Source organism: Takifugu rubripes, chromosome 21 (genome assembly GCF_901000725.2).
Source record: "Takifugu rubripes chromosome 21, fTakRub1.2, whole genome shotgun sequence".
NCBI lineage: Eukaryota > Metazoa > Chordata > Actinopteri > Tetraodontiformes > Tetraodontidae > Takifugu > Takifugu rubripes.
In genome coordinates this window covers 3,005,565-3,033,037 of record NC_042305.1, presented here as the reverse complement: position 1 = coordinate 3,033,037, position 27,473 = coordinate 3,005,565, and the positions used below count along the sequence as shown (strand labels likewise).

General features: G+C 44.2%; 2 protein-coding genes and 1 long non-coding RNA gene across 7 annotated transcripts; 2 read left to right on the top strand and 1 right to left on the bottom strand.

Moving 5' to 3' along the window:
* The first annotated feature begins 2,622 nt into the window (after positions 1–2,622).
* LOC101064053 (apelin receptor A) lies at positions 2,623–4,562 on the top strand. The gene has a single exon (XM_003974452.3). The coding sequence runs from the start codon at positions 2,772–2,774 to the stop codon at positions 3,855–3,857; it is 1,086 nt and encodes a 361-aa protein (XP_003974501.1). The 5' UTR covers positions 2,623–2,771; the 3' UTR covers positions 3,858–4,562.
* A 10,266-nt stretch (positions 4,563–14,828) lies between these two features.
* LOC115247704 (uncharacterized) lies at positions 14,829–19,304 on the top strand. Its single transcript, XR_003886801.1, has 5 exons — positions 14,829–14,949; positions 15,639–15,756; positions 15,843–15,963; positions 18,883–19,060; positions 19,167–19,304. It is a non-coding gene; the product is annotated as an uncharacterized lncRNA (long non-coding RNA).
* On the bottom strand, positions 16,095–27,008 carry LOC101071694 (histone-lysine N-methyltransferase SETD1B-like). Of its 5 annotated transcripts, none has more exons than XM_029830311.1 (18): positions 26,906–27,008; positions 26,542–26,694; positions 26,348–26,458; positions 25,677–25,947; positions 25,080–25,192; positions 24,085–24,981; positions 22,981–23,655; positions 22,761–22,880; positions 22,147–22,225; positions 21,877–22,061; positions 20,637–20,742; positions 20,133–20,546; positions 18,911–19,828; positions 18,476–18,636; positions 18,270–18,395; positions 18,034–18,153; positions 17,760–17,897; positions 16,095–17,681 (listed from the first exon to the last, which is right to left on the bottom strand). In XM_029830311.1, the coding sequence occupies exons 2-18, from the start codon at positions 26,677–26,679 to the stop codon at positions 17,508–17,510; spliced, it is 4,746 nt and encodes a 1,581-aa protein (XP_029686171.1). In that variant the 5' UTR covers positions 26,680–26,694; positions 26,906–27,008; the 3' UTR covers positions 16,095–17,507. The 5 variants fall into 5 exon arrangements, with proteins under 5 accessions (XP_029686171.1, XP_029686172.1, XP_029686173.1 ...); XM_029830312.1 differs by having other exon boundaries at positions 18,911–19,825; XM_029830313.1 differs by having other exon boundaries at positions 24,085–24,978.
* Between the last annotated feature and the right edge of the window lie 465 nt (positions 27,009–27,473).

Below are 27,473 nucleotides of genomic sequence, written 5' to 3'. Positions count from 1 at the left end.
GCAGAAGCATCAGCATCGGGTGAGAAACACTCACATGTGGCCAAATGTGTCAACAAAACACACCAAAAATGAAACGACACAAAACCAAAGATGAAAAGTTACGTTTAGCTGCAGTCGCGCCTCAGTGCCCCTGACGACCCCCCCGCAGACCTGGGGACCCGCAGCAGGACTTTATCTCGGCACCTCTAAAGTCTGTGATTAGTGTGAGGAGTGAAAAGCTCCTCTGAAGATATGAAGGATGATGATCTAATCCCACCATCTGTTTCTTATCTGTCTGCTTTTATTTTCTAAATTTGTTAATATATTTGTATAAGAGATACCAGCAGGCGGTCAATCCCCTCTCCCTGGGGAATTAGGCTGTGAGAGCCAACCGGGGTCCGTGTGTGCATGTGTGTGTGCATGTGTGTGTGTGTGCATGTGTGTGCGTGCGTGTGTGTGTGTGTGCGTGTGTGTGTAATAAATCAACAGCCTCTGTAGTAGAGATTTTAAAAACTTTATTTTGAAGACAAATATTTTGCTGGTGTCCTTTCCGACATCAAAGCTGAGGTTTGAGAGAGGATTTATTTCTTTCCTTGGTTTAATTTATGATGGGATGCGATTGAAAAGAGGAGCTGCATCATTTTTTCAGTCACAGACTCAGGGAGGTTGAAGATGCTTTTGCAGATTCGCTCTGTAACTGTCACATTCGTTCACAATAAAATAAAACTCTCATCCAGATTTTCTCTCCTGCTTTAAAAGTGACATTTACAGATTGAAGGTAACAATTTCTAAAATAGGAACTCCTGAACATGATAACCATAATAAGTTCGGAACCGAGCGCTGCATTTTTTTCCCTCACAATCGTAATAAAATCTATTTATTTGTACGTGATTATGTTTCCTCGAATGAAGACTCTCAATTAAGAATATTGACGATAATGCTTAAAAAAGTCCTTGAGATCAGCTTAGACACATTTTAAAACTCGAGGCCTCTTTTTGTGGAGTCCCCGTGTCCTCCTCGTGTCTGCAGGGGTTTTCCTGGCTACTCCAGAGTTCTGCTGACGGACCGGTGACCTTTCCAACGTTTATTCCTGCCCCTCGCCCAGTGGCGGCTGGGATAAGCTCCAGCATGCCCCATGACTGGGAATAAGGGGCAGCTGAGATGCGTTCAGGGTGTTAAACCATTGTTTATTGCATGAGTACCGTGAGGTTCGGTGTATTCTTTCTCTATTTATGTTCATCTTAGTAACCTTTTAACCTTTTTTGAAAGTTTTGGGGGCAAACGAAGATCAGTTCTCACCTTTTTAGACCCCCCCCCCCTTTCATATACATATGCAGTAACATCAGCACTCACTTACTGGGGCTGATAAGTGGGGGCCCAGGTCTCAGCAGAGATATTTGTCAGAATCCCAGCATTTAGAACTCCAAAATAAATTAAAGTGTTGCCTGTTAATTCTTCTTTTTTTATTCATGACTGTGAAATAAAATTGTTTCTTTTTTTTTTTTACTTTGTACGTGGTAGAAAATTAGTTTCAGGCTCATTTTACTCATTTAGTAAAGTGTTTTGGTGGTGATATAAACCGGGTAAAATGAGACTGAAACACAGTTTTTTGTTTCACTTGTCATGGAAATGAATCGTTCACCTGGACGAGCAACAAAATCGAATTGACGCGTCCTCTGCTGCAGTTAATCTTCCATTCGTTTTGACCGTCGATCTCATTTACGTTTGATTTCCTTGTATTGATTTATTCATCTTTCATACATATGCGTCATAAAGTGCGCAGCTGTTGGTTCATGTCGGAGCGCAAACGACGCGTTGACAGATGCGCCTCTAAATGTCCTTGTGGTGGAAAACAACAGGAGCTGAAACGTCCTGACAGAAGCAGCTCCTGAGGCGCAAAGACAGAGCAAGTTGTCCAACTTGGGTCTGCTGTCAGAACCCGCAGAAGAGCTGTTTGATTGTCTTAAAAAGGTGGCTATAAAGCCAGGCTTATTTAATCTAATATCATCATCTAAATCACATTTATTGCATTGCCACTTGCAATATATTCATGTAAAAACTATGAAAATTGTATCTTTTAATCATATTTGTTCAAGACAGAGTAAAAAAAGTAAATTATCTGTCTGAAAGATAGGCAGAGGCTTCCAACAATGCAGCTCCCAGAGTGGTCACTTTCTATACGAATGAGAGATTAATTATTTAAAAATGTCGCTGGTAAAGACTCACTTTCTAAACTAGATTGGGAAGTGCATTATAAACTAGTTTCCTTAATTTGCATTCAAGAAAACACTTAAGAAGCACATTCATTCAGAAAAATATAGAGAGTTATGAAGTGGAATCAGTGTTCAGCTTAAAGAAAGATGAAAACAACTCTTTATTTTACTGTCTTTCATGCGTAAATAGGTTTAAAGACGTTCTCACAGGTTCCAGTGGAAGTGCTGTGTGAAACACTCCATAGCTGCTGTCTGGAGGGGGATAAAGGTTCCAACAGACGAGGTGAGAGAGAAGAGGTGGGGGAGGGCTAAAGGGGAGATATTTTAGTTGGGGAGTAGTCGAGGGGGGGGGGGGGGAGGAGGAGGAGGTCCATCCTGGGAGGGAACCTGGGGGTGTGGAGGGCTGAATTTAAAAATGCAGACCACACCAACAGACAGTCATTCTCTCACACGCTCAGGCCCATTCTGCTACTCCCAGCAGAACCTCGCTCCACTCGCTGCTTCTCTGCTCCGGAGATTTGGAGCCGCGTCGGACGGTTTCTCCCAAAAAAACCTGAGGATTGTGCTTTGCAAGGCAGCATGGAGGCCACCACTGCAGAGTATGCAGAGAACTATGACTACTTCGACGACAACGAGACCGATTGTGACTTCTCAGAGTGGGAGCCCTCCTACTCCCTGATACCGGTCCTCTACATGCTCATCTTCATCCTGGGCTTGTCTGGCAACGGCATCGTCATCTTCACCGTCTGGAGGTCCAAATCGAAACGCCGGGCTGCAGATGTCTACATAGGAAACTTAGCTTTTGCCGACCTCACCTTCGTCGTGACCTTACCTCTGTGGGCCGTGTACACGGCGCTGGGTTACCACTGGCCCTTTGGGGTTGCTCTGTGCAAGATCAGCAGCTACGTGGTTCTGGTCAACATGTACGCCAGCGTTTTCTGCCTCACCTGCCTCAGCTTTGATCGCTACCTGGCCATCGTGCATTCTCTGTCCAGCAGCAGGCTGCGCTCGCGCGGCACCATGCTGGCGTCCCTGGGCGCCATTTGGCTTCTGTCCGGCCTGCTGGCGGTGCCCACGCTGCTCTTCCGCACCACCATGAATGACCAAAACAGCAACCGGACCACCTGTGCCATGGACTTCAGCCTGGTGACCAGGAACCAGAGACACGAGTTCCTCTGGATTGCCGGACTCAGCCTGTCGTCCTCGGCTCTGGGATTCCTCCTGCCTTTCCTGGCCATGACCATCTTCTACTGCTTCATCGGCTGCACGGTCACGCGCCATTTCAACAACCTGCGCAAAGAGGACCAGAAGAAGAAACGACTGCTTAAAATCATCACCACACTGGTGGTGGTGTTTGCCATCTGCTGGACTCCCTTTCATGTCCTGAAGAGCATGGACGCTCTCTCCTACCTGAACCTGGCGCCGACTTCCTGCGGCTTCCTGCGCTTCCTGCTGCTGGCGCATCCTTACGCCACCTGTCTGGCCTATGTCAACAGCTGCCTTAACCCGCTTCTGTACGCCTTTTTCGACCTGCGCTTCCGTTCCCAGTGCCTGTGCCTGCTCAACCTGAAGAAGGCCATGCATGGCCACATGAGCTCCATGTCATCTACCCTCAGCGCCCAGACTCAGAAGTCAGAGGTCCAGTCTCTCGCCACCAAGGTGTGAATGCTGGATTTGCGTGGTGGAGCGCGGAGCTGCGGGACGGCTCCGGCTTCAGCCGGCGGAACTCTTGTCAGAAAAGACACTGGTAATCCGGAAGCGGTAAGATGAGATGGTGAACTTTGTTGCTGCTCAAAGTCATGAAATCCTTAAAGTTCCTCGCGGGGAGGTCCATGCTCTGTACACGCTGTGGACTTCTCTGAACTCTGAAACACTGAAATATGTACAGTATTTTCATACCATAGCTTTTTATTGTGGTTTAAAATGTAATTCCCTTGTTTTAGAAGCACTTGGTCGGAAAACAAGAAAGATGGTGTGAGCGGGGAAATCAAATGGGATGGTATCCTCTTTAAAGCTTGTTTGTGAAGGGCTGCAGGGGGTGCTTGGAGGGAGGGGGGGTGAAGTAAGGGGAGAAAAGGTGTTGCAGCTTAATTATATAGTTTGTGTGGAAGACAGACAGGCAGATGGCAGTGGACAAATGTTGCTGGGACCTGGGTGGAGTCAGGTAGGAAGGTTTCATGGCACTCGGGGGGGTGGGGGGGGGGGGATGAGCTGTGTAAATAAAGGGTCTATCATATGTTTTCCTTTCTTAACCTTGCTGTAACTAACTATTGTATTACAGATTTACTTTTATGATCTTGTAAATTCACTGAGTGTTTGAAAGTTTCTGTCACCCGCCTTGAAAAGGAAAAATTAAATGTAAATATTCGGGCTCATTTCAAGCTGTCTGTCCTTCCTGCTGTAGTTTCACATCAGTTTCATTGCGCCAGCCTGTTATTGTAGAGGTGAGTATCTGCAGAGGCTCAAAGCTTTGTCATGCATGTCATGTATTCGGTTTCCACCCAAGGACTAATAGATCCTTAATCTCTATTGATTCACAGCCAGTATCCAGACTGTAACCGGATTAGGCAAATCAACCTTTATCCTCCCAGTGTGTATTCGATACTTTGAATCTAACCGCAGTGACTTCAATCAAAGGGTTTCACCAGCAGCAGGTTAAAGTACTCACAATTGATGCAAAACAAGGTTACTGACTGTGACAATCACATAAAATGTTACAGCCGAGCTAATTCTGCAGGCTAACAAAACAAGCGGGTCTTCTGAACCTTTGATTTGAAGGTGGTCACAAAAAAGATTGTCCCAGCGGTGTGCACGCACGTGTGTGTGTGTCTTGGCCCCTGTACAAGTCAACGACTGTCCCTCCGGAGTGCAGTGGGAGCAGTGTGTGTGTGTGTGTGTGTGTGTGTGTGTGTGTGTGTGTGTGTGTGTGTGGAGGGGGGAGTTATTCTCGGGGTTGTGTGAGTGGTGCTGCTGTTGCCAGATGCTCAATCACACTAAACAAGACATCAATAAAACAATGGATACCAGTAATATGCGCAGAAATCACACCTATTATTCTTTATTTTTATTAGAGGAAAATACTTTCAGAATAAATCTCATTATTTTCATTCATACATGCAAATAGGCAATAGGTGTCTTAAAATAATCACAACAAAGGCCACAAAAGCTTTTGATATAAACTCCATTTATGTTCTATAATCATTCTTTATTATATGTTTCGGTTCATGAGAGAAATGGTGAAAGTGTGAGAGGGTCACATGTCCCAGTTAAAGCAAAACACATGTGAAGCCGAGTGAAGTGTTGTGATTCATGACCTGTTGCATTCTGATCACATGTTATTTATTGTCCATGCAGCGATGCACAAAGCAGGTTTAACACACACACACACACACACGGATGGCGCGGCAGCGCACCGTGATGGATGTGTGGGCCTCAGCGCATTCACACATTTAATCTTCATAAAATTCCCTCAGATTCTGTTTTGAATGATTTATAAAGGAAACATTTTTCTGATCTTCTGAATTCAGAAGGATTTCCAGTTAAGAGACCATCATTGTGTGTTGATGATTTGTGTTTTTTTTTCCTCTAAACAAAACTACAATGATGATGTGACTGGACATTAATGGATTTTTAATTAATTTTGCTTCCTCATAAACACGACGCAGCTTCATGCGATTTTCTCGTGTTAACGCCCTGACGGGCACGTTCATGCCTCGACTTGTTCCCTCATACTTCAAGAACCATGAAGCAGTTTAGAGGTCTATTAGGTGATCAGGAGTGTTACTTGTTTGACTAATGCAAAGTCTAATAAGAGATCAACGCCAGAGAGGCGATCAACATCAACCTGAGGCAGTGACCAAATCAACCTTTTCATGCGGTTTAAGACACAAAAAACATAAAGTAACACCACAACTATAACTATAACCTCTTTCACTAATGATTTGGTCAATGATTTAATGTCAGCGGTGTCTCAATAAAACAACATGTGAACATGGATCAGTGATTAAATCATGTTTAACTATCCAGTAAATCATGCCTGTAAATGACCGCTCAAGCCCTTAATGATTAATATGAGGCTGGTAACAAAAGGCTTCAGAGCCGTGTGTGGAGGGTGGGGTCACTCACGCATGTTGAACTGGGCAGACTTGTTATTACTGAGATGAGCTGGGCCGACAGCTTGTCTGATGCTGTTAGCCCGCAGGCCCACTTTGGAAGAAGTCACCCAGAATAGCAGCTGACCGCAGCAACGGCTGTATGCGGAGGGCACCACAGACACAAAAACAACAGTTGGCCAACGGGCTGTAAACACACATAAATGTTGTTTGGCTTCCTGTGTGGCCTCTATGACCCGCTTGTGCGAGGATGTTTGGGTGTGTGCTGAAAAACTATTCTTAGTGAGAGCTCAACCATGTCAATCTACTGGACATGAAATGGATCAGAATAATAGAAGTGGCTTCATTAATCTCTTTGTTTTTTGTTTTGCTTTCTCTACAGCGCCGTTGTGGGACACTGACGGCGTAGCGTTGCTGCCTTTTTGTGTCTGCTGCAGAAGCCAGACTGTCTGGTACTAAATCGTGGGCTGCAATGCAAAACGGGATCTTGCTCAGTGTCTTCGCAGCAAGTGGAAGATGTTAAAGTCATAAAAGCTGCAGAGCAGCATCATCGGCCTGTCGCCAGTGTGAGCTGCTACATCCGAACTGACAAAACACAACTGCTCACCTCCCCTTAGCTGTGGTGCTGCTCCATCCCACCCAGGGTGTGTGTGTGTGTGTGTGTGTGTGTGTGTGTGTGTGTGTGTGTGTGTGTGTTATGGTCTGGAAACAGGTGGACAAGTGTCACTGAGAAAGTAGGTTTGTTGTCGCTCCCTTCCTCATTGCACACAGGATGGATTGTAGAGCACCGTTTTTAAACTACGTCTATATTAACTTTTACCAACTGTGTGAGGACCGTTGTGGTATTTATCTGTCTGGTTGGAGTGTGGGCTCCCTTTTCCTGTCTGTGCATGTAAATAGGTCTTCATTCAGTGACCTGCAGATGGGTGGAAGTTATAAAAGTTGTTTTTTTCCAAATGAACACTTTTGTTCGCTTTTAATAACCTTTGTTTTTGGCTACTTGGAACTCGAGGAGTCAGAAATACTCACCTGACCTCAGCATGTTGGAGCAGATGGGCTATTTACTGCATATAGTATAACATGACAAACAGCTAATCATAGCAAATGTGATGTTTCCAATCATAGTTGTCTCTAGGTGCTTAACAGAAGCCTGGGGCCTGACCCCCCCGACCCCAACAAGCAATAGTAGCAGAAAATAAAACAACCTTTTAACAGGAAGAAACCTTGAGCAGGACCAAGCTCAAATAAGAGTAGTGATGTTAGCTGGACTGTGGTTGACTGCTAATTTTGGTTAGGGTTGTTTTTTTAGTTACCGCAGTTTAAATTTAGTCTAATATTGAACGATGGACATAGAATTCCACATAACTGTGGACAATGGGACTAAAAGTATTTATTAAATAATCAGAGTTAGGTTTTACACTAACAAAAATCCTCAATAAATGTATGTTCATGTAGGAAAGTGCTGAAATGTATGTACTTAAAACATAATGTAATTACATTAAAATAGTGTATCATATTTAATAGATACTCTAAATATAAAGTATAGACTTAACAGCATCTGACTGTTAAATACAGCTGTATTTGGATCATCTGCTACGCTAACATCATCAATAATGCATCAATTTGCTGGGCTTTAGACCCCGGAAGGGGAAAAGTGGCAGAAACTGGATGGATCTCCTGCGCTTGTTTGGATTTGAACTGTGATTTAAGCATCGACAGCTTTAGATGAGTAACTGTCAAGTGGATTAAGGACGTACAGTTAATCACAAAGTGTCTGTGTTTCCAGTCTGGGTACCGGAGTCTTACAGTAGTCTAGACAGCAGAGACTGATCCTCCAAAACAAGGAAGTGGGGACCCCTCTCCACCCCCCCACCCCCCACGCTGGCACTCCACTTGTTTAACTTTCATGACAAACACATTTTAAATGTTTTCTTATGGTGGTTCTTGAAATAAATCAGTATCAGAAGATAAGAATGGTGTAGAAATTTGACTTCAAACCTTTGGTAAATTGAGTATTAGAAAGAATTATCATTATTCCAAATCTATAAATTTTTTTGCTTCATGAATCTAACTGTATGATCTGAACAGTATTTTTGTTTTGTCTTTCATGTCAGTACATGAGTGATCCCTTCACAGCCCCCCCCCCCCCCCCCCCCCCCCCCCCATCCCGCTGGACGACTGTAAAGTACTCACGAATCAGCACAAGCACCATCTTTTCTGTGGTTGAACCTGGAAGTGGCCTCTGGGTGGAAAAATGCTGAATTTACATGAGCTCAGTGTTTTCATGCAAATCTGTTTGAGGCACATTCAAGAGGTGATCAGGAAGTTGAGTATTTTGAATTCCCCCTCACACACACGCACACACACGCACACACCTTCATCACCACCACCCTGTCATTGTTATTCACTGTTGCTGTATGGAGACATTCCTGTTGTACATCAGGATTTAGTTAAAACTCCTGTAATTGTTTTCACATGTGGACAAAGTTGTCAGTGTTGAAATTTAACACATTAAGTTACACTGCAAGATAAATTAAATGTCACGCTGTGTCAGTAGATAGTATATTACATATATTATATCTGGAAGAAAACAATAGAGGGCCCAAATGATTTCTGCTGCTGCTGCTGCTGCAGACGTTGGGGTTGGTGAGGATGATGAGGATTTGATGAGGATGATAAAGGACATCGTTAGGCGAAAGATGCTGCTTCCGAGGACAGCATGGCTTGGCCAGACCTGAATGTGCTGGGCTCTTGTCCCGCTCCGGATATGTGCGCTCAGGGCTCCCTGGTTCATGGTCCCTGAGACACAAAGATCCTCTTCACATCCTTCTCTATCCCGGCCATTGTGGAGATGCAGCATCGACTCGACACACAACTCCTGTGGCTGCTCCGCAGCTAAATGCTCCTCCTGTCACTGGGTCGCCCCAGTGCCAGTTCAGCTGCGGGGGGCACTCAGGTGCTGGACCAGGTCTCCACAGTTGGCTATCAAAGGGCTCAGGTGACTTTCACTCATTCATTTTGAGCCCAGCAACAGGCTGCAGGTGGTATTTGTCAGTTACATGTGTGAATGTAGCTTTCAGAATGTTGCCATCACCATCTCAGGACTCTTCTTTGTTCCCCCCAATGAAGGCTTTTTGCACACAGTGTCTGTGTTGACACATTACCCACATTTAGTGTAATTGTAATAAATTGTAAATTAGCACATTTAGCTGCAGCAAATTCTTTTTGCTCCCACTTTGATTAAATGATATATTAGGCTACAAGGTTCAGGCTGGAGGTCAGTGAACAACTGTGGTATCAGTGATACCTGTAGATACACACACACACACACACACACACACACACACACACACACACACACACGGGACAGGAGAGGAGAGGAGAGGAGAGGAGAGGAGAGGAGAGGAGAGGAGAGGAGAGGAGAGGAGAGGAGAGGAGAGGAGGAGAGGAGAGGAGAGGAGAGGAGAGGAGAGGAGAGGAGAGGCAGCTCCCCCAGGAGCTCATCCTACTTTTAAAGATTCTGGGAATCAGAAGTGAAGCAGCACTCGGCGCTGCTTATCTGATGATCTGACGCGATCCGCTTCTCCAGTCGATGTTTGTGATTTGCTGCCATCTGTTGGTGATCTAGTAAATATTTCACACTGCAGTTAAAGGATTCTATCACCCAAACGTCATTCAGACAACAATTAAACACGAGCAGACACGTTGCGCTTGTTGTTGTTTTTTGGGCCTGTATTTTGTTTTTTCTTTAATCTGTCAACACAATAAGAGAAACCTAAATTCCAATAATAATGTTGTCTCCTGTACCAGATGAACCACCAGTTCGTGTCAATGGATCAATGAGAACCTTAAATAAAATGAACAAATAATGCAGACTGGCTAGGAAACTACCTGGTTTAAATGAGCACTGTAAAGTGTAAAAAATACCTATTTTAATGAAGACATTCCACAAATGTAAAGAATCACAAGATGAATTATTTTTCTTACATCCGTATTTTTTTTCCAACTCATTTATTTATTCAAACAGGGAAGTTGATTGAAACAGAGACAGTTGGACGAGATGATGGAGGCCGTCAGTAAGTATTCTCCTCAGTTACCTGTTAAACCTCCTCAGTTACCTGTTAAACCGGTGCCCAGACTGGTTTTGCCGCTGGTGTAGCGGGGGGCAGAATTGGTTTGCGACCCTGGCACAGCCTGTTGCCCGGCAGGGAAAGAGAAGGATCTCTCCTCACTGGTCCAGAGATTTCACTCCTCCGCAAGCTGGTTGGCTCTGATTTGGCGTGCGGGCCAGACAAGACGGGAGCACATGTCTTTGGGATGATGGTGGTCATGGTGCGAGTCAGGACTCTTCCTCTCCTAGAGGCCAGTGAGGACAAGGCTGAGGGTTGTTGTTTCTTGTCGGGAACTTTTTTCTGGCTGGGATGCTGAGGCTGCAGAAGAGCCTGATTGCTCAACATCTTACACTCCAAAGCTTTAACAGCCTGCTCAGTGTAGGCCTGCGATTCAGCCCGCACCTGCGAAATCAGAGACTCAATCTCATACCTCAAAGTCTTTTGAGTGGCTTCAAGCTTCTTTCCAAAGATTTCACACAGCTCCTCCTGCTTTGCGTCCATTTTCACTGTGCTTTCTCCAGGCTCGACCTCCTCTTGGTTGCCCTGGTCATCCTCCTGCTCCAGCCTTCCTTCTCTGTCCTTCAGTTTTTGCATTAGCTCCAGAATGCTGCTGCTAGAGGTCCTCGTGTCCACCTGGGATCTAATCTGGGTGCGCACTTGCTGAAAAACGGACTGAAACTTGTCCTGGATCTTCTTGTCCTCCTCCTCTTCCTCCTCTGGACGTACAGGGTTGATCCCCTCTTCTGCTGCAGAGGCTGGATCAGCCTGCTTCTCTTGCTGGTCCAGCTCATCCTGCTTTCCATTCACAACAATCCGTGGATTTGCTTCAGTTGGCAATTTGCTCATTTTCTTTGCTTCTTGTACTGACAGTTCTCTTCTGCTCACCTGTGCTGAGCTACTACAACAACATGAGGAGTGTTGCGGTGGGAGGGTTTTTCCAGGTCTGTAGAGAGTTTGAACACCAGGGGATTCAGATCTACTGCAAGGCAGCGCGGTGATTAAGCAAGAGTGCAAGAGATCAGCACGTCAAATATCAAATAAATCAGCATTCAGAAGGTAAATGAAACTAGACTTTGTTCTCCTTCCCTTTGATGATTAAGGTGAACACAGAAATGCTCAGTTCTGCTGCTACATGCTCAGACTGCTGGGTGCTCCTATGATACAGCAGCACCTCTCCCTTAAAAATGATCTTTACATTCATGTCACTTAAATGTACATATTACTGCCTGTCTCAATTTTCTCTAGTTTTGCTGATCCTGAAAACGGTCCATCAATATCTAAAGGTGGAGTTGCCCGGAGCTCCGCATGAGGACATCTGGAGATGCAAACAGGGCCCTGGACCATTGATACCTTCATCCACAGTCAGATTAGACATTAACTCCTATATCTGTAATTATAATGATCAGATATACATTAAATTTGAGTTGATTTTGATTGACAAATATTTGAAGGTCAGTGTGAGCCCCTTGACTGAACGTCAGAAGCAGATGTTTGAACAGATTTTCTTCCCAAATGCATTTCAGGATCCTTTGTGGGCACATAAACAGTCAATGAGGAACAGGACCCACAGCTGACAGTGTGAAATCAGTCATGTGCTCTATGGTTGTACCGTACGTGTTTCCCATGACAACTGAGAACCTCCTGGCAGCAGCATGACAAACAAACATCTCACGGTCCCTCCATGATGGGCGGAACCCAAAGGAATAGTGAAAAAGCTCCCTGGAGTGAGTTGTTTGTGGAATGTAGAGCAGGTTGTAGTGATGCCCTTCATCAGCATGCTGTGTGGATAAGCTCAGAACGAAAGGTGTGAGAGCGGCCAGTTGTTTGTTTTTTACTGTTTAACCTCATCATTGATAGTTACTGCAATATCAAGTAGTGACAATGATGAGGATGATAAAGGTGAAGGTGATTATGGTCATGATAATAATGCTGCTGCTGCTGCTGCTGCTGCTGCTGCTGCTGCTGCTGCTGCTGCTGCTGCTGCTGCTGCTGCTGCTGATGATGATGATGTCATGATCATGATAAGAATGAAGGCAACAATGATTATGTTGATGCTGATTGTGCTTGAGGTGATCATGATGGTTATCATGGTAGTGATGATGATGACGATGATGATGATGATGATGATGATGATGATGGTGGTGGTGGTGGTGATGAGGGTGATGATGGCAATGACAATGGAGATGATACTGATGATGTAATCATCATCACCATGATGACAGTGTCGTGACAATATAATGGTGATGATGATATTAATGATGGTGGTGATGATAATGATGATGAGTATGAGGATGATTGTAATGATTATGATGGTGATGATGATGATGGTGGTGATGACGATGATGATTTTGGTGATGTTGCAATGGCAATGATGATGATGGTGATGATGATGATGATGATGGATGATGGTGATGGTGATGGTGATGGTGATGGTGATGATGATGATGATGATGGTGATGGTGATGGTGATGGTGATGATGATGATGATGATGGTGATGATGATGATGATGGTGATGATGATGATGATGATGAGGAGGAGGAGGAGGAGGAGGAGGAGGAGGATTGTAATGATGATGATGATGGTGGTGGTGGTGGTGATGATGATGATGTGATGATGATGAGGAGGAGGAGGAGGAGCAGGAGGAGGAGGATTGCAATGATGATGGTGATGAGGGTGATGATGATGATGATGGTGGTGATGGTGATGGTGATGATGATGATGGTCGTGATGATGATGATGAGGATGATTGTAATGATGATGGTGGTGGTGATGGCGATGATGATTTTTGTGATGATGCAATGGCAATGATGATGTGATGATGATGATGATGATGAGGAGGAGGAGGAGGAGGAGGATTGTAATGATGATGGTGATGATGATGATGATGTGGTGGTGATGAAGATGATGATGATCTGTTTGTTCTGTTTAAAAGCTGATTCCATCATTCAGAGGATCAAAAATCCACCAACAATCCAACTTTCCATCCACATCCTGGACAGAGCTGAACACACGCTGCTTTTGCTCCAGATTTGGGGGACAAAGTGTCCGTGTCAGCGTCCATGACTGGACTCACAGGTGTCCTCTCACACCCAGAGGTGCTGAGGTCCAACTGTCCACCTGCACAACAGGACAGTGGTTTCTAAAGGACTCGAAGTGAACGTTTTTAATACTTGCAATGGGGCACTATACCAGCACGCACCTATATCATCACTATTCATCCCACAACTTTTACATGTAAATTTGTACAGTTTTGACTGGTTGATGTGTTCTAACTGTAGCAATTATTTGTAATTATAAATAAAAAAACAATAAAATGATTGGTTTACACTCTAAAATTCAACAGCCGGTCACAGTTATGGATGTAGAAGCAGGTGTGAGGAGGCTGAATAGGCGGGAGGTTTTTCAACGAGCCCTGCATGAGTGAACCTCCTCTCACCACTGAGCAGGAACATCTGGACATCCTCTGAAGCAGCTGGAACGTTACGCTGCACTGGACATCTTTGCTGTATAAGTCTTCTCGGTGCAGGTATTGACTACTCTGTAGCAAAGACTTGAGATTAATTTGTTGATCCCGCTGATTTCTGCCTGAAATCATCATTAGCTCTTGTTTTCAGCACGAGCAGGGCAGCTTTCTTGGTCATTCTGATGCAAAAATACTGCCTTGTGTTTTCCGGGGGATGACTAAATCCCACGCACATCGAGCTTCATCAGGGCTGGCAGAGCGTCAGCTCGAATGGTGCATTGCTCACCAGCAGGTGGCGCTCTCATGGTATTTATGCATGATTCCCCTGCATGACTTCCTCCTGCAGGTTCTGCATTTGCAGACTGATTCTCATGCTTCAGTTATAGTTGCTCCCAGTAACAAATGGTGTGATGTCACCATGTTAGAGCGAGGGGCAGTTATTAAATATTAAATACTTAAATATAAACGAAGCAGAGCAGCGTTGCTTTTGTGGGCTGCAGTGTGGTGGTGACACCCCTCAGGGATGGAGGTTCCTGCTGGGCTTCCACCCTCAAGGACCCTTGAGTCTACGTTTATTTCCAAGATATCAGAACCGTCAGGAGGAAACCTGGACTTCATCCATCATGGAAATCAGCCAGATGATGAGATGGTTCCAGTGGTGAACTGGGAATATTGGGTCTCTTTAAAGCTTAAATGTTACAGCTCCTGTTCTGTGTTCTGATTGCATCTCATCGATCAGGTGGGCGACAGCAGGGGAAACGGATGAAACGGGTCTTTGTGCCTTTTGGTAGCTTTCACCATGACTTTGCATTTTTTAAGTGGGTGTTGACATCTGGATCTCGTTTTCCACCCCCCAAAATAAGAGAGGGGGGGGGGGGCAGTTCTTCCACTGAGGCAGCTCATTGGTTGATGTCAAAAAGGCAGGAAACAGATGCTGGAGGGTCTCCAGAAGAACAAAGGGTCTGGGTCTGGAAGAATGAAACTCAAGAGCTTCCTGATGGCTCCAAAGGTTCAACCAAGATGCTCTGAAGGAGATGGACATTAGCTCAGAACCCAGCTAGAGTGCAAGGTAAACAAATCCCCATCCATCCATCCACCTATCCATCCATCCATCCATCCATCCATCCATCCATCCATCCATCCATCCATCCATCCATCCATCCATCCATCCATCCATCCATCCATCCATCCATCCATCCATCCATCAGATCCAGGCATGTCCTTGAGAGCTAATATGTGGGATGAGATTTACATTTGCGCCCACAAGAGTCTTAATCTTCTCATTTAAAGGAGTATGTGGAGTACTGCGGAGGGTCTGGAATGCAGCATATTGCCATGAATACATCTGATATTATCACTGCAGTCAATCTAATCAGGCATGAATGTGGACGTGTCCCACAATGCATCACTGGGATAGAACCCTGCATTACCGTTGACTGATGCACAGGAGCATGGAGGCTAATCTGTGAGAAGCTGAGGGGGAGGCTGAAAGACTGAGAGGCTCAAATCTCAGAGGACCTGGATGTTCTGCAGCTCACAACGCAAAAGGCAGATTTCTACATTTCTACATGTTCTCAAACAAAAGTCCATGTAAAGTCAACTAATGAATACGATTGTGTCACTTGTGTTTGTGGTCTGATCATGTCAAGAATGTGTCACCTTCAGCAAATACCAAACAGCTGCTATGCTCAATCAGCCCCTTACTTTGCTTGAGCAGTAACAAACTGGAGGAATTTCTTGTGATATTACTGGTGTCAGGGAGCTGAAGATCCCGGTGGACTATGGTGGCAGCGGTTATTGACTGCAGATCTTCAGCAAACCAGCTCAGGATCGCCCCACTGTGTTCCTGGGAGTCATTCCAAGGCATAACCATCAGGTGAAGGGACCAGGACAACTACTATGTTCAGCACAATCTCGGGCGATCTGGGACCTCATCACTGATTCATTAACATTTCTCCTCAGGGTTTTTGGGCCGGAAACTTCAGGTCCCTCTTTGAAGCCATTGAAGTGGACCAGAAGGCCAGAGGAACTCTGACTGTTGTAGCACCAATTGGAGTCTCAGAGAACGTGTGGACCCAAAGAGGTAATGTTTCAGCTGTTCATTTATATTAAGTTCTTCATTTAAAACCCTCTTTGATGGACCTGAAACGATCCATTCATGAGTTTGTCAGTTACTGAGAGGACTACAGCGACATGAAAAAAGGTGTTAAAAATAAACCATTTTTATTTATACAGGCTTGACTCAAGCGAGACACAATTTCAGCTTTCATTAATGAAAACATAATCTTTACACTTTGACTCGGGCAGCCATCAAGAGGTTACGCTTATTAATTCCTTATTTTAAGTGTACTTCAGTGGGTATAAGTAGTCTACACATCCCTTAAAATTCCAGGTCTTTGTGATGTAAAAGAAGAAGGTACGTGAGCCACAGATCGCCATCCCCCAGTGAAGTCTGATGGAAACAGCATCATGTTTTAGGGAAGTTTTCCTTCATCTACAATCAGGGCTTTGTCAAGGTGGAAGGAATAACAAACTATTCCTCATTCCAGTCAAGTAGAACAAGAAGTTTCAGTTAGAAAAATAACAACGAAAAAGAATTTACACCGTTCAATACAACAATAACCCAGCGGTGTGGTGATTTTACCAGGAAGAGTACCGGTAGGTAAATATCTCTAAGCTATGACTAATGCTAATAGTCTCTCACCTCTTACGAAATCTAAAGGGGCCACAACAAAGTGTTAGTTTAAGGGGTTGAATGTTTGTGTCACAAGGTTATTCTATGCTTTTTAAATCTCCTCCAAGATTTCAACTGTTTACATTATAAGTCACATTAATATGTTGGCTTCTCTTGGTCTTATTTTTATACGTCACAAAATCTGTTCATTTTCCCGGGGCGGTGGAGACTTTTTATATCCACTCTTTGGATTACTGTTAAATTGACCACAAACCTGAACAAGATATCGTTTCATTACTTTCATGCCAATAAAACTTTAAATGAAAACCAGCTTTCCACGAGGCAGGATGAACACCAGCTGATCGCTGGGTTAACATGGAAACACAGACAACCATTCACATTTGGTCTGCAGGAGGAAGTACCCACATTCATACGGAGACAACATGCAAACTTCACAAGGGAAATTTGAACCTGCAACCTTCTGACTAGTTGGTGACAATACTAACTGCACCTCTGTACCACCCAGCATTGAATTGTAGTTCTAGGCCCGGGGTTTCTATAAAGCACCGAGACAATACGGATTGTAACAGATGCTATATAAATAAAGATGGACGAATTGGCGAGAACTGAGGGAGTGGCAACAGCAGTGATCCCCGTATATACATAAATATACTGTATATTAAAGCCACATAACTTGAGGCTATTTTGTGTTACTTTTTTCTGATCATAACTTTTTGATTAGATGATTTTATTCAGGATATTGATGCCAGGTGTCAAATGATCATTTCCTTGGTAGATTTGAGCTGTGACAGATGGTCCTGCATCGTTCCCATGGAGCACCGTCCTCCTTTCCCCTCCGCACGTCTCACCGTATTGTTTTCAAATGATGTTTTTCCCAGATGTGTGTTCATATGGCGCAAAGCCTGATGCTCTAAACAGGCCATTCTCTATAATCAGTTCAAGGACCCACGGCAGCCAGTGGCTCTGCACAAACATGGAATCTTTGTGTCCTCAGAAGGAAACTTGTAGTCATATGTGATCTCTTCATTGATGCTGATTGGCTGCCGGGAGTATATGACTATCTTCTTCTGAGACTCCACAGTGATGATCTTTGCGTAGCAGTTAGGCTGCAAACAAAAGACATGATCAGGTGTCAACTTTCTGATTATTAACATTTAACATCGACACAGGTGACTGTTACTCACATTACAGCTGTGGTTAATAAATCTGGCCACGTTTCCACATTTGGTGGCGTCAATAATAGTTTCCTGATCAATTCTGAACATGTAACTGCTTCTAATGCCGCTTTCTTCATATCTCTGCTCTCTCATGTCAGCAATGACCTAAAGAGACATAAAAGAGATTTTCTTTTATATTCCAAGTGAGAAGAACCTGAAACGAGCAAAGGTTCTTAAGGAGCTACTGTGTTAATTATAGAGAAAGCAAAAACATCCCAGTGAGAACTTGTGTGCCTCCTACCTGTCTGATGATTTCGCCCACATACTCCATCACCATCTCTTCTGCTGCTATAGGTTCCATAGCGAACAGGCCCCACTCATGAATGTGACTTGGACTGAAACGGGTCATTTTCTTACGGAACTGTTATTTTGTTCAGCAGGAGGGGGAAAGAAATTGGTCAATGTCTTATAATTTGGAGGCCAAATGACAGTAGCAAACTTTTCTGCATAGATTTGTCACGGCAGTTTCTTTCACACCTTCAGTTGGTTGAACTTGAGCAGGTCACTATCACAATTGAACGAAGACAGGAGACGACGCTGTTCCAACCTGAAGTCGGATCCCCAACGCAGTGATGTTGACTGTTGGCCGGCGACGCCCGTTCCCTGAACAATATTTGATGGTAGTCAGCACTAAAAGTGTTAAAATAGATGCTGAGACGTTCCCAACTGCACCTCTTGAATACCTGTGTAGATGGAAGCTCAGCGGACAGATCTGTGTTGTTCATATACGTCCGTTTATCTTTGGTACTGGTTCTGTAGAACCCTTCACTCCGAGCGGAGCCGGTTTTGTGCTGAGGTAGCCAGGGTTGAGGTCTGTCCTCCTTCTCAGTGGGAACCTTTGTCAGTAAGCAGCAGTTAAGGATGACAAGCTGAAAGTAAAAAGATAAATGTATGTTCGGACACTGAACTCATCGGAAGCTCAGATCCACTCTGGTGACCCTTCCGTTGAACATAAACATCCATCACAACAGCTAACTTGTCTTTCTCCCTCTGCCTCTAGTGGCACCCATTAAAATAGCCAAATATATCAGTATCATGAATGAATCCGGCATTTATGATTAAAAAGCACGTAAAATGTTCTGCATCGCAGGCAGATCACGCCACTAGAAGGAGGATATGAGGGTGAGGTGTCCACAGGGTGTCATTGATCCACCCTTGGCCACAGCCCTGTGCCTGCAGCCTGTCATAGGCACAGTGCAGCAGCTCGGAATCTTCTTCATCCAGGCCATCCTCCCAGACCTTGTGAAGAATCCTCCTTTCCCCACCAGGTGAACGGCGCCTGTAAGAGGAGGGAGAAACTCCAACTCTTTTGAGTGATCTCTGCCGTTGAGAGAGTTTCCACCTCCTCTTTAACTTCTTGTGTTTTCTCTCCAGGAAAGCGTCCTCGCTCTCTCTCCAGCTTCCTTCATAAAGACGCCCGGGCATGTTCTCCAGTCCTTGCAAGGGTTTGGCCCGTACCCCTGAGCCGCTCCAGGTTTCCCTCCCATCTGAAGAGAGTGAAGAGGAGTCTGAGATGCAGCATGGTGACGACACGCTATGAGAGTCGCACAAAAGGGTTTGTGAGGTGTTTTTCCTCCTGTAGAACACATCTCCCCGGGATAGGATGATGTCCCTCCCAGGAGTCTTTGGGGCTCTGACGTATGAGGCAGCAGGCAGCCTGCACGTGCTGCATTCTGCCATCTCCCTGTCAGATTCACCCACAGAATTGCAAAGGGTCCAGTAATTTTTATTCTCTCGGCCAGGCGTCCTGGGTCTGTCCTGGTATAATGTCTGCAACGGCGTGGAGGAAACTGGGAAAGGCTCAGTGTGTGCTTCATCAGCCGAGTCCTCAGGTTCCAGTTCAAACACGATCCCCATTCCCGGCGTTTGCGGTCGGTCCATCTCCTGCACTGTTGGGGACGTCGGCTTACTTCTCAGGAGCAAGTCGGGGTCACTGTCCACCACAATACCTGTCGGAGTCACAGGTCTCAGGGGTTCCACAACAGATCCCTGTAGCGAGGCAGGATCCTCCAGTTCTGCGTCAAGGTCCAGCTCTGCTATGACAGAAAATTGTGGACAAACACGTTCTAAAACCACAGTTTCCACTCTTTATCAACACATTTCACGATTACACTATAACACACAACCCTTTTAGCTTCTGTTTACAAGACTGCCGATCAAGGTGTTACATGATACCTTGGAAAATGCTGATACGACCATATTATCGGCGTTCCTGATGTGTTCTCATTACAGAACATATTATAAGAGGTCTGAACTTTAATTATGGTTTCCTATGCATACATCGGCTCTAATGCTGTCAATTATCATCAATCATTGCGCCACAAAATCTTGAACATCCACCTGGAAATCCTACAAGCGGCTGGGATGGTGCATATTCCGGGGAGTCACTGTTTTGGAACCCACTAACAGGGTCCAGTTCACAGATGTCGTGCTGACAAGAGTTGCAACGGCCGTCCTCGGGGTCCTCCGCGTCGAAGGGACCCGACCAGTTTTCTAGACATAGGTCCAGCTCAGCACCCGGGGTTAGTGGGGCCAAGGGGGTCATGGGAGCCTCTATTTGCATTGACTCGTCGTCTGACGACACTATGATACAGTCTTCGCTGCTGTCGTCCGCACGCTGCTCCTCCTGCATGTCTTCATTTTCAAGACTGAGCTCAGAATAGGATGATTCCTCAGAACTCTCCGAGTGGGACGAGTCAGAGGAGTCCAAGTCAGAGGAGAACTCACTAGGGGAGCTGCCATGTGACATATCATCTGATGGGTGGAATAAACACAAGTGTAAACTCAAGTGTTACTTTCAGTAGTATTCAGTATTGCAGTATTATGACCGGAGGTAGATTTTACCTAAACATTGGACGTCTTCAGTGGTTTGAAAGATGCTGGAATCCTCCTGCGAATATTTCTGTGCTCCCACCTCTTCCTCAGCCTCATCATCACCGTCTCCAATAGACTAATTACAACCAAAACAGGAAATGTGTTATGCAATCCTTAGAAATTCCAATTCATAATTACCCTGAGCGCCTTAAGGTTCTGATATCTTAGTTAACATGTCCCTGCAACAATATGTGCAGGGGGAGTAGTGTCTGTGGATCGCACTGCTCAACCTCCCTGGGAAGGTCTATGCCAGGGTACTAGCGAGGAGATTTGACCTTCAGATTCAGGAGGAGCAGTGCGGTGTCTGTCCTGGTTGTGGGACGGTTGACCTGCTCTTGACCTTTGCCAGGGTGCTGGAAGGGACATGCGAGCTTCATCAATCCGTGTACATGGGTGTTGTAGTAGCTCTGGAAAAGGCTTGCCAGAGGAACCCTGGGGGGGCACTCCGGAACCATGGGGTGGCAGACCGGCCCTCCAGCTCTCACCAGAAGTATGAAGCAACTGGGATGAAGGTCAAATCTTCTAAATGTATTTAAATTGAATTCTAAAATTTGGGTCTGATCCCAACATGAATTGTTGACTCCCAAGATGTTCCGGTGGGTCCTTTCTGGTTGTTCCTCAGTCAGGGTTGGAGACCAAAGATGACCAGGCTTTTGTGGTCTTGGGAGCAAACAATTCCTTCAAATCTATTCTTAAAGTCCATTTTTACAGACAAGCTTTTAAGTGATTGTATTGTCCTTCTGTCCTTAACTGTTGTTATGCTGTTTCTATTTATGGGCTATTAAATGTGCTCTTTAATGGAACTGATAATTATTGTAATATATGCCAATTTTGAATTAAAGACAAAATTGTAGTAAATAACACAGCCATAAAACATTCTCAATTTATTCAGTATACTAATAAAAAACACACAAACATGCTAATTCCATATTTGATTAACCCCTCTTCATTAACGTTTAATTAATACAAGTGGTTCTTGATGCAGTTTGCTTCTTGAACACAACTGCTTGTTTGATGTTTCTAATGATTCAGGTCGTGTTTATGACTGTAGATTCTTCTATAGTTTCATAGTTATCGCCACAACCACCCGGAAACGGGACCTAGCGTATGCGTATGTTGTCAAGTTTTATATTAAAATAAATAAATAAAATGAATTCACTGAACAATCTTCAGCTTATGGCACTATCCCCATAGAAAATCAAGTCTTTACCAAACTTTGAGGATCGTCGGTCATCAAACCCTGATGTGGTTGGTCTGAAGTTTCTTCTTTTGTGTAAGCTTCTTTTCTTTTATCTCCATCATCATCGTCATCATCATCGGAGTCAAGCATATGTGGTCTTGCATGTCTGCGTTTGGCTCTATTAGGTATAAATGTGTCATCGCTCAGTTTTTCAACTGGAAAAAAGAAAAAACCACAATCAGAAGCAGACAGTTGCAGCCATTGTAACCAAGTAGGAAAGATTTGATCCAAAACACTGACCAGAGGTGTCATGAGCTGAGCTTAACACACTGTCTGTGTCCTTTGATGAGGCAGAATCACAGATTTGTTTTCGTTTTACCTGCAGGATTAAACGTTTTATGACATGACATCAATCAGGAAAAAGGCTGGAAACGGCACGTTACTTTTACAAGACTGAAAATGTAAAGTATCAATACTCATCTTCTACTGTATATTTGTGTATTTTGAACAAGTGAAATCAGACTTCTTTCTGTATAAATCTGACTCTGGCAAGAAATTATAATCTATTTAAAAATGTAAAAATACAATTGCACTACTAGACGACAGGGTCGACTACTGTAAAGTCAGCCTAGTGTCTCATGCGCAGACACCTGCTGGAGAAAAACACAGCAATATAATTTGTACACTAATTTGAGACCCATTAAAATAGCTCCCTAAAACTCTGTGGGCCACATTTGTAACTATGACAGGAACTACCATTAATGTAAGGAAATGTTCATTAGCTGTGTGCAGGAGCTTCTGAGTGTATACATTATGAACCATCATTATTATAACAGTAGAACCTCCTTTCTGTATAGCTGGAATGCATCCATCTAGTGATCTAGTATAGTACTGTCATGGCAGCACTAGTTTACCTTGAAAGATGGCAGTGGAGGTTTTTTGCCCTGTTCTATCCTGAGCCATCCATGGGGATTAATTGCAGTTCTGCTCTTTTCCCCAACGGTTGTTTCTCCTTTTAAAGTAGAATCCTGCATCTAGTGAATAGAATTACAACAGTAACGATGAACAAACCGTGTTAAGAAAAGCAAATTCATCTTTCTAAAACTTGTAATTATTTAGAATTTAAGGAATTACCTTTGTTTTCCTATCTTCACACTCCCACCAGTCTTCAAACGTCTTAAAAGCAATTCCTTCAATCATCCTACGTGTGATGTCCTTTTTAATAATTACCTTCAGCTCATCAATGATGACTTGTAAAACCTTTTCTATTGTAAGCTTATGGGGATTTTCCCTCACAACTGGGAAGTTTGGCGGCGGGACAAAGGGGTTAAATTTGAAAGGTGAAGGCCAGGGAGGCAGTGGGAAAGGTAGAGGAGTAGTGCCATTGCTTTGAGAACTTGTATCCAAAGGAGCAGGGGGCACCATGGGAAATGGAAATCTGAACAAAGGTGGTGGAACACATGGTGGTACCATCAGAGGTGGAGGGGGTCGGAGAAATGTAGGTGGAGCGGGAAGAGAAGGAGGAGGAATGGTGGGAGGTGGGATGGGGATGTGCTGGCCTGGTGGCGGGACCCACCCTGGAGGGGGGAAGGGAATTGTCCCATTCAGCAGGTGAGGTGAGACAGGAGGAAATGGAGGGATGGGTAAAGGAAAGGGGGTCTTCGTTGGCTGGGAACAGTTCGACTGAATTCTAAAAAGGGGAAGAGAGGCGTTTTCTGTAGAGGGAAAGGATGGAGGGTGAGCAAAAGAGGTCTCCTCTGTTGGTGCGGGTGACTTGTTGGCGTTATTTTCATCTGCTGCCTGATGCTCCTGGATGAGGCAGAAAGACTGGATTTTAATTATTAATAGAAATAGGAATCTTACTTTGGGTGAAAAATGTAACTTTTGAAATGCTGAGGGGTAATAAAGTACCCCTCAGCATGAGACATGAGAAAATGCTAATGGACTTTAAGTGTCTTAAATATAACAAAAATCTGTAGAAAAGGCCCATTTTATCCAATTTTTCCTCATTTGTATGTATTGTTTTATTAAACAATTTATTTGTTGTTAAGTTGGGGTTTCTACTGAGTATATCAGGTGATGCAATAAACTTCATATATATAAATGGTAGGAAGGAAGTTTAAGATTAAGAAAAAAAAGTGGAAAATGTACTGCTTGTACGTGTTTTACTTGAGTAAAACGTTGGTAAAAGCATAATTTAGGTAAAGAAACGAAATGCTAACATTACCAGTGTAGTACCTTTAAACGAAGGAATGGCTGCATCTGTTTCGCTTCTGTTCCGGTGCTGCATTCTGCCAGAGTGATGTCAGGTGAGCGAGGAGATTGTGCATGTCTTGTTAGAAAAGACACCGCTTGTGCAGTTTCATCCTCCTCGTTTTCCTCCGTAAGTGAAGAATCCCTTTCAGAGCTGGTAGCGCAGGATGCAGAGGAAGTGGGCAAGTGGTCTGAGGCCGGGAGGGAGTTGGCTGAACTAGTTGGGCGGTCTTCAGAGGACACATCAGCCTCCAGAGTCTTTCCACACATGACTGAAAGAGGGGAATTCTTTCTGTTTATTAGCAAACTTTCAATACGGGAGTCCAGGCTCTCAACTTTAGAGGGTTTGGAAAAGCTAATAGACTCAACTGGTGTGATATTAATGTTGAGAGTTGCTGAAGACGCGCAGTTTCCATAGGATGAATTTGGAGTTGCAGAAACCACAGGTTCTTGAAGGGGGGTAGACACTGTACTGTTGTGAGGAGAGGATTGTGCACTGTCATCCCACACTTCAAGATCCTGACTACTACTGAGTAAAGGTGCACAAAGCGCGTGTGGTGGCTGTGGTTTCTTCAAAAAGAAGAAGTCCGTGACTTTGCCCCTGTGAGGGCCCGTGGATTTATGGCTGCAGACGTCTTTCCTTAAAGGTTTTGGAACACTGAGAGTAAAAGACTCTCCCTGGAGGACCGGAGTTGCCTGAAGGCTGGAGTAGCAAGAGTCCTGGGAGAGAGGCGTGGCGGAGAAGAAAGGGGTGCGGGGGGTTCCCTGAGAGCATGGTGTACACATGAAGCTGCAAGGTGTATCCTGGCAAATACTGGAGTAGGCTGTGTCCTGGGAAAGGGGTGTGGCAATCATTGTGGGGCTGGACACACTGCTGTGCTGCTGTGACACACAGATAGGATAAAGAAAAGAGAACAGCAGTGTTTTAAGGACACTCATAGACACGTGATTATGTGTTTAGGGAAGACTAATGTATTTACTGCCAAACTGTCAATCAAGCCTTGAAGCGCCTGTTCACTGCTGCCGACTGGCAACGTCCAAGGGGTGTAAAGGCCACGCAGGAGGAGCTGGATGTAACGTTCCCTGTTTTCACCTGACAAAGACATCTGCTTTTACTTATTCAATACCATCAATAAGCAATGATAGGAAAGCCAGACTGTTGCTAGAGGCCCGTTGGTTGTTGTGGTCCTGCTAATGTATGAATGCATGGAACACAGAGGTGCACGACAACTGTCCACGAAGACGCCGTCAGACCGCTGATATAAAATATGAGCCAGCGCGTAAACCAGTGGTCACTCTCTGCCCACATGAGGGAAAATTAGAGTCTTCAATCATTGGCGGCAGGTTTATATTCTACATATTTACATTTTTCTGTCATGCTTAATGTAATTTGTTGCTTACAGAGTCAAACCTTCGAGTAAGCCAGAGCCTTAACTTTGACTTAACTAATACATTTTTCTCCACAATGTATGAATGACAGAAGATTCTAAACTCAACTAATCCCACTTAAGCTTTTATCTTCTACCAGAGGGCCAGAAAGAGTATGTTTTTAAGAGTATTTTCTTCTGATTCTTTACCTTTAGGGTCGATTTCCACATGGATGATATTTCCCATCACTGATGTCTGGTGCAGGTGCTGCACGGCGTCTTTCGCTGCCTTCACTGTATCAAAGATGACCTTTGCAATTCCTAGATGCTTTTTGTTTTTTGGATTGTAAAATATCTCCACTTCTTCGGTGTTTCCATGGATTTTGCACATGTTGGTCAAGAACGCCTCGCTGACATTGTCATTCAGCCTGGAAATGGTGAGTTCTTTAGGAGGGACTGGGCCGATGTACCATTTATCCACCTGAAAGGATATAAGCGGAATTATTCTTGGTCTGATGTAACTAAATTCACTGATAGGATCCATCTGCTGTGTACATTTGACTTTATTCAGTTTTCAGTTTTGTCCTCCTTGTGTTCTCTAACGTCCCTCCCTCCTCCCTTAATTACCCTTATGTGTCTCACCTACGTCTAATTACTGGTTAACAATTTTGATTGTATAAGACGCTATATAAATAAAGATTGATTTGATTTGGTTGATCTGAGGCAATAATAAAGGAATAAACTGTTGCACACCATTTATTCTGCTTCTTGATAAACTAGTTTGGGGTAAATCTGTTGGAGAGGAGAAAAAAAAGCTTCATCCTCACAGGATTAAACGTGTTTAATCCATTTTTGTCTGCACAACATCTCTGTGGAAATACCTTAAATTTAGCAGGTAAGAGCCAGGTCCTGTTATTTCTGCTCCACAGCCTGCAGATGCGTGGATCTTTGACCGTGTCCAAAGGTTCCAATCCTGCTGGTAAATCCGCCAACTACCAACAACAACCACATTATAACACAGGCAAAAGCCTGATAAACACCAGGAATATTGTAATATAAATATAAATATGCTTACAGGTATATTAAAGCGTATCCCATCAAAACGATACACCTTGTAGAATCCTTTAGTCAGGGCAGGGTCAATAATCAGCTTGTAACTTGTCAGATGTTGAGGCACCGTCTCTCTCTCAGTAGTTTGTTTTTCACTTTCCATTACATTGGTCAAAATCTGAAGAATAAATGAAGATAAATATAGATTAACGGCAGCTACCGTTAGCCGCTAGTGAGGAGCAACACACCCACAGGTGATGCAGAGAGCATCACCTGTTACCTGGATTTTTTTGTTTTCAAAAAGCAGCTGGCGGCCAAACTACTAGACTACAGACTAAATGTCGCATGACACGACCATCCGACGATAAATGGAGATAAATGCATCCTACCTTTACCGAAGTTTTATCCGTTTGTGCAGCAACATTTTAGAGAATGTTCAGCTTTAGAGAATAAACAGTTCCTCGCCCTGCCTGGAAAATGTATTCATCCGCCAAAAGATACAGACGAGATATAGATCCTCAAATGATGCGGAAGGATAAGCTAAGCTATAATAAGATAGGATGAGGTAAGATAAGCCGTTATTTATAAAGACAATTTAAGGGAAAGATTAAAAATATATTATTCAAATAGATATTTAAAAAAATTAATCGACAGAAAGGTAATACCTCATAGAGTAAATAGGAAGAAATGGATGCACTGTAAAACCAAAAACACTACACTTGAATATAACTATTATAACCAGTGCAATAATGTGCAGGCTAACAGAGATTTGTGTTTTCCTCATGGCAGTAAACAGGAAGGAGCATCGCGACTGTTCTTAAATTATAAATTACATATAGTTCTTCCCACATGTTGGCTGGAGCCGTCTGTCGGTGAAGGAGGCGAAGGCTTCTCTTCTCCACCATAAATGACAGATTAGCTTTCTCCCATCACCTCTGTTCAGGAGACAGCCCTGAG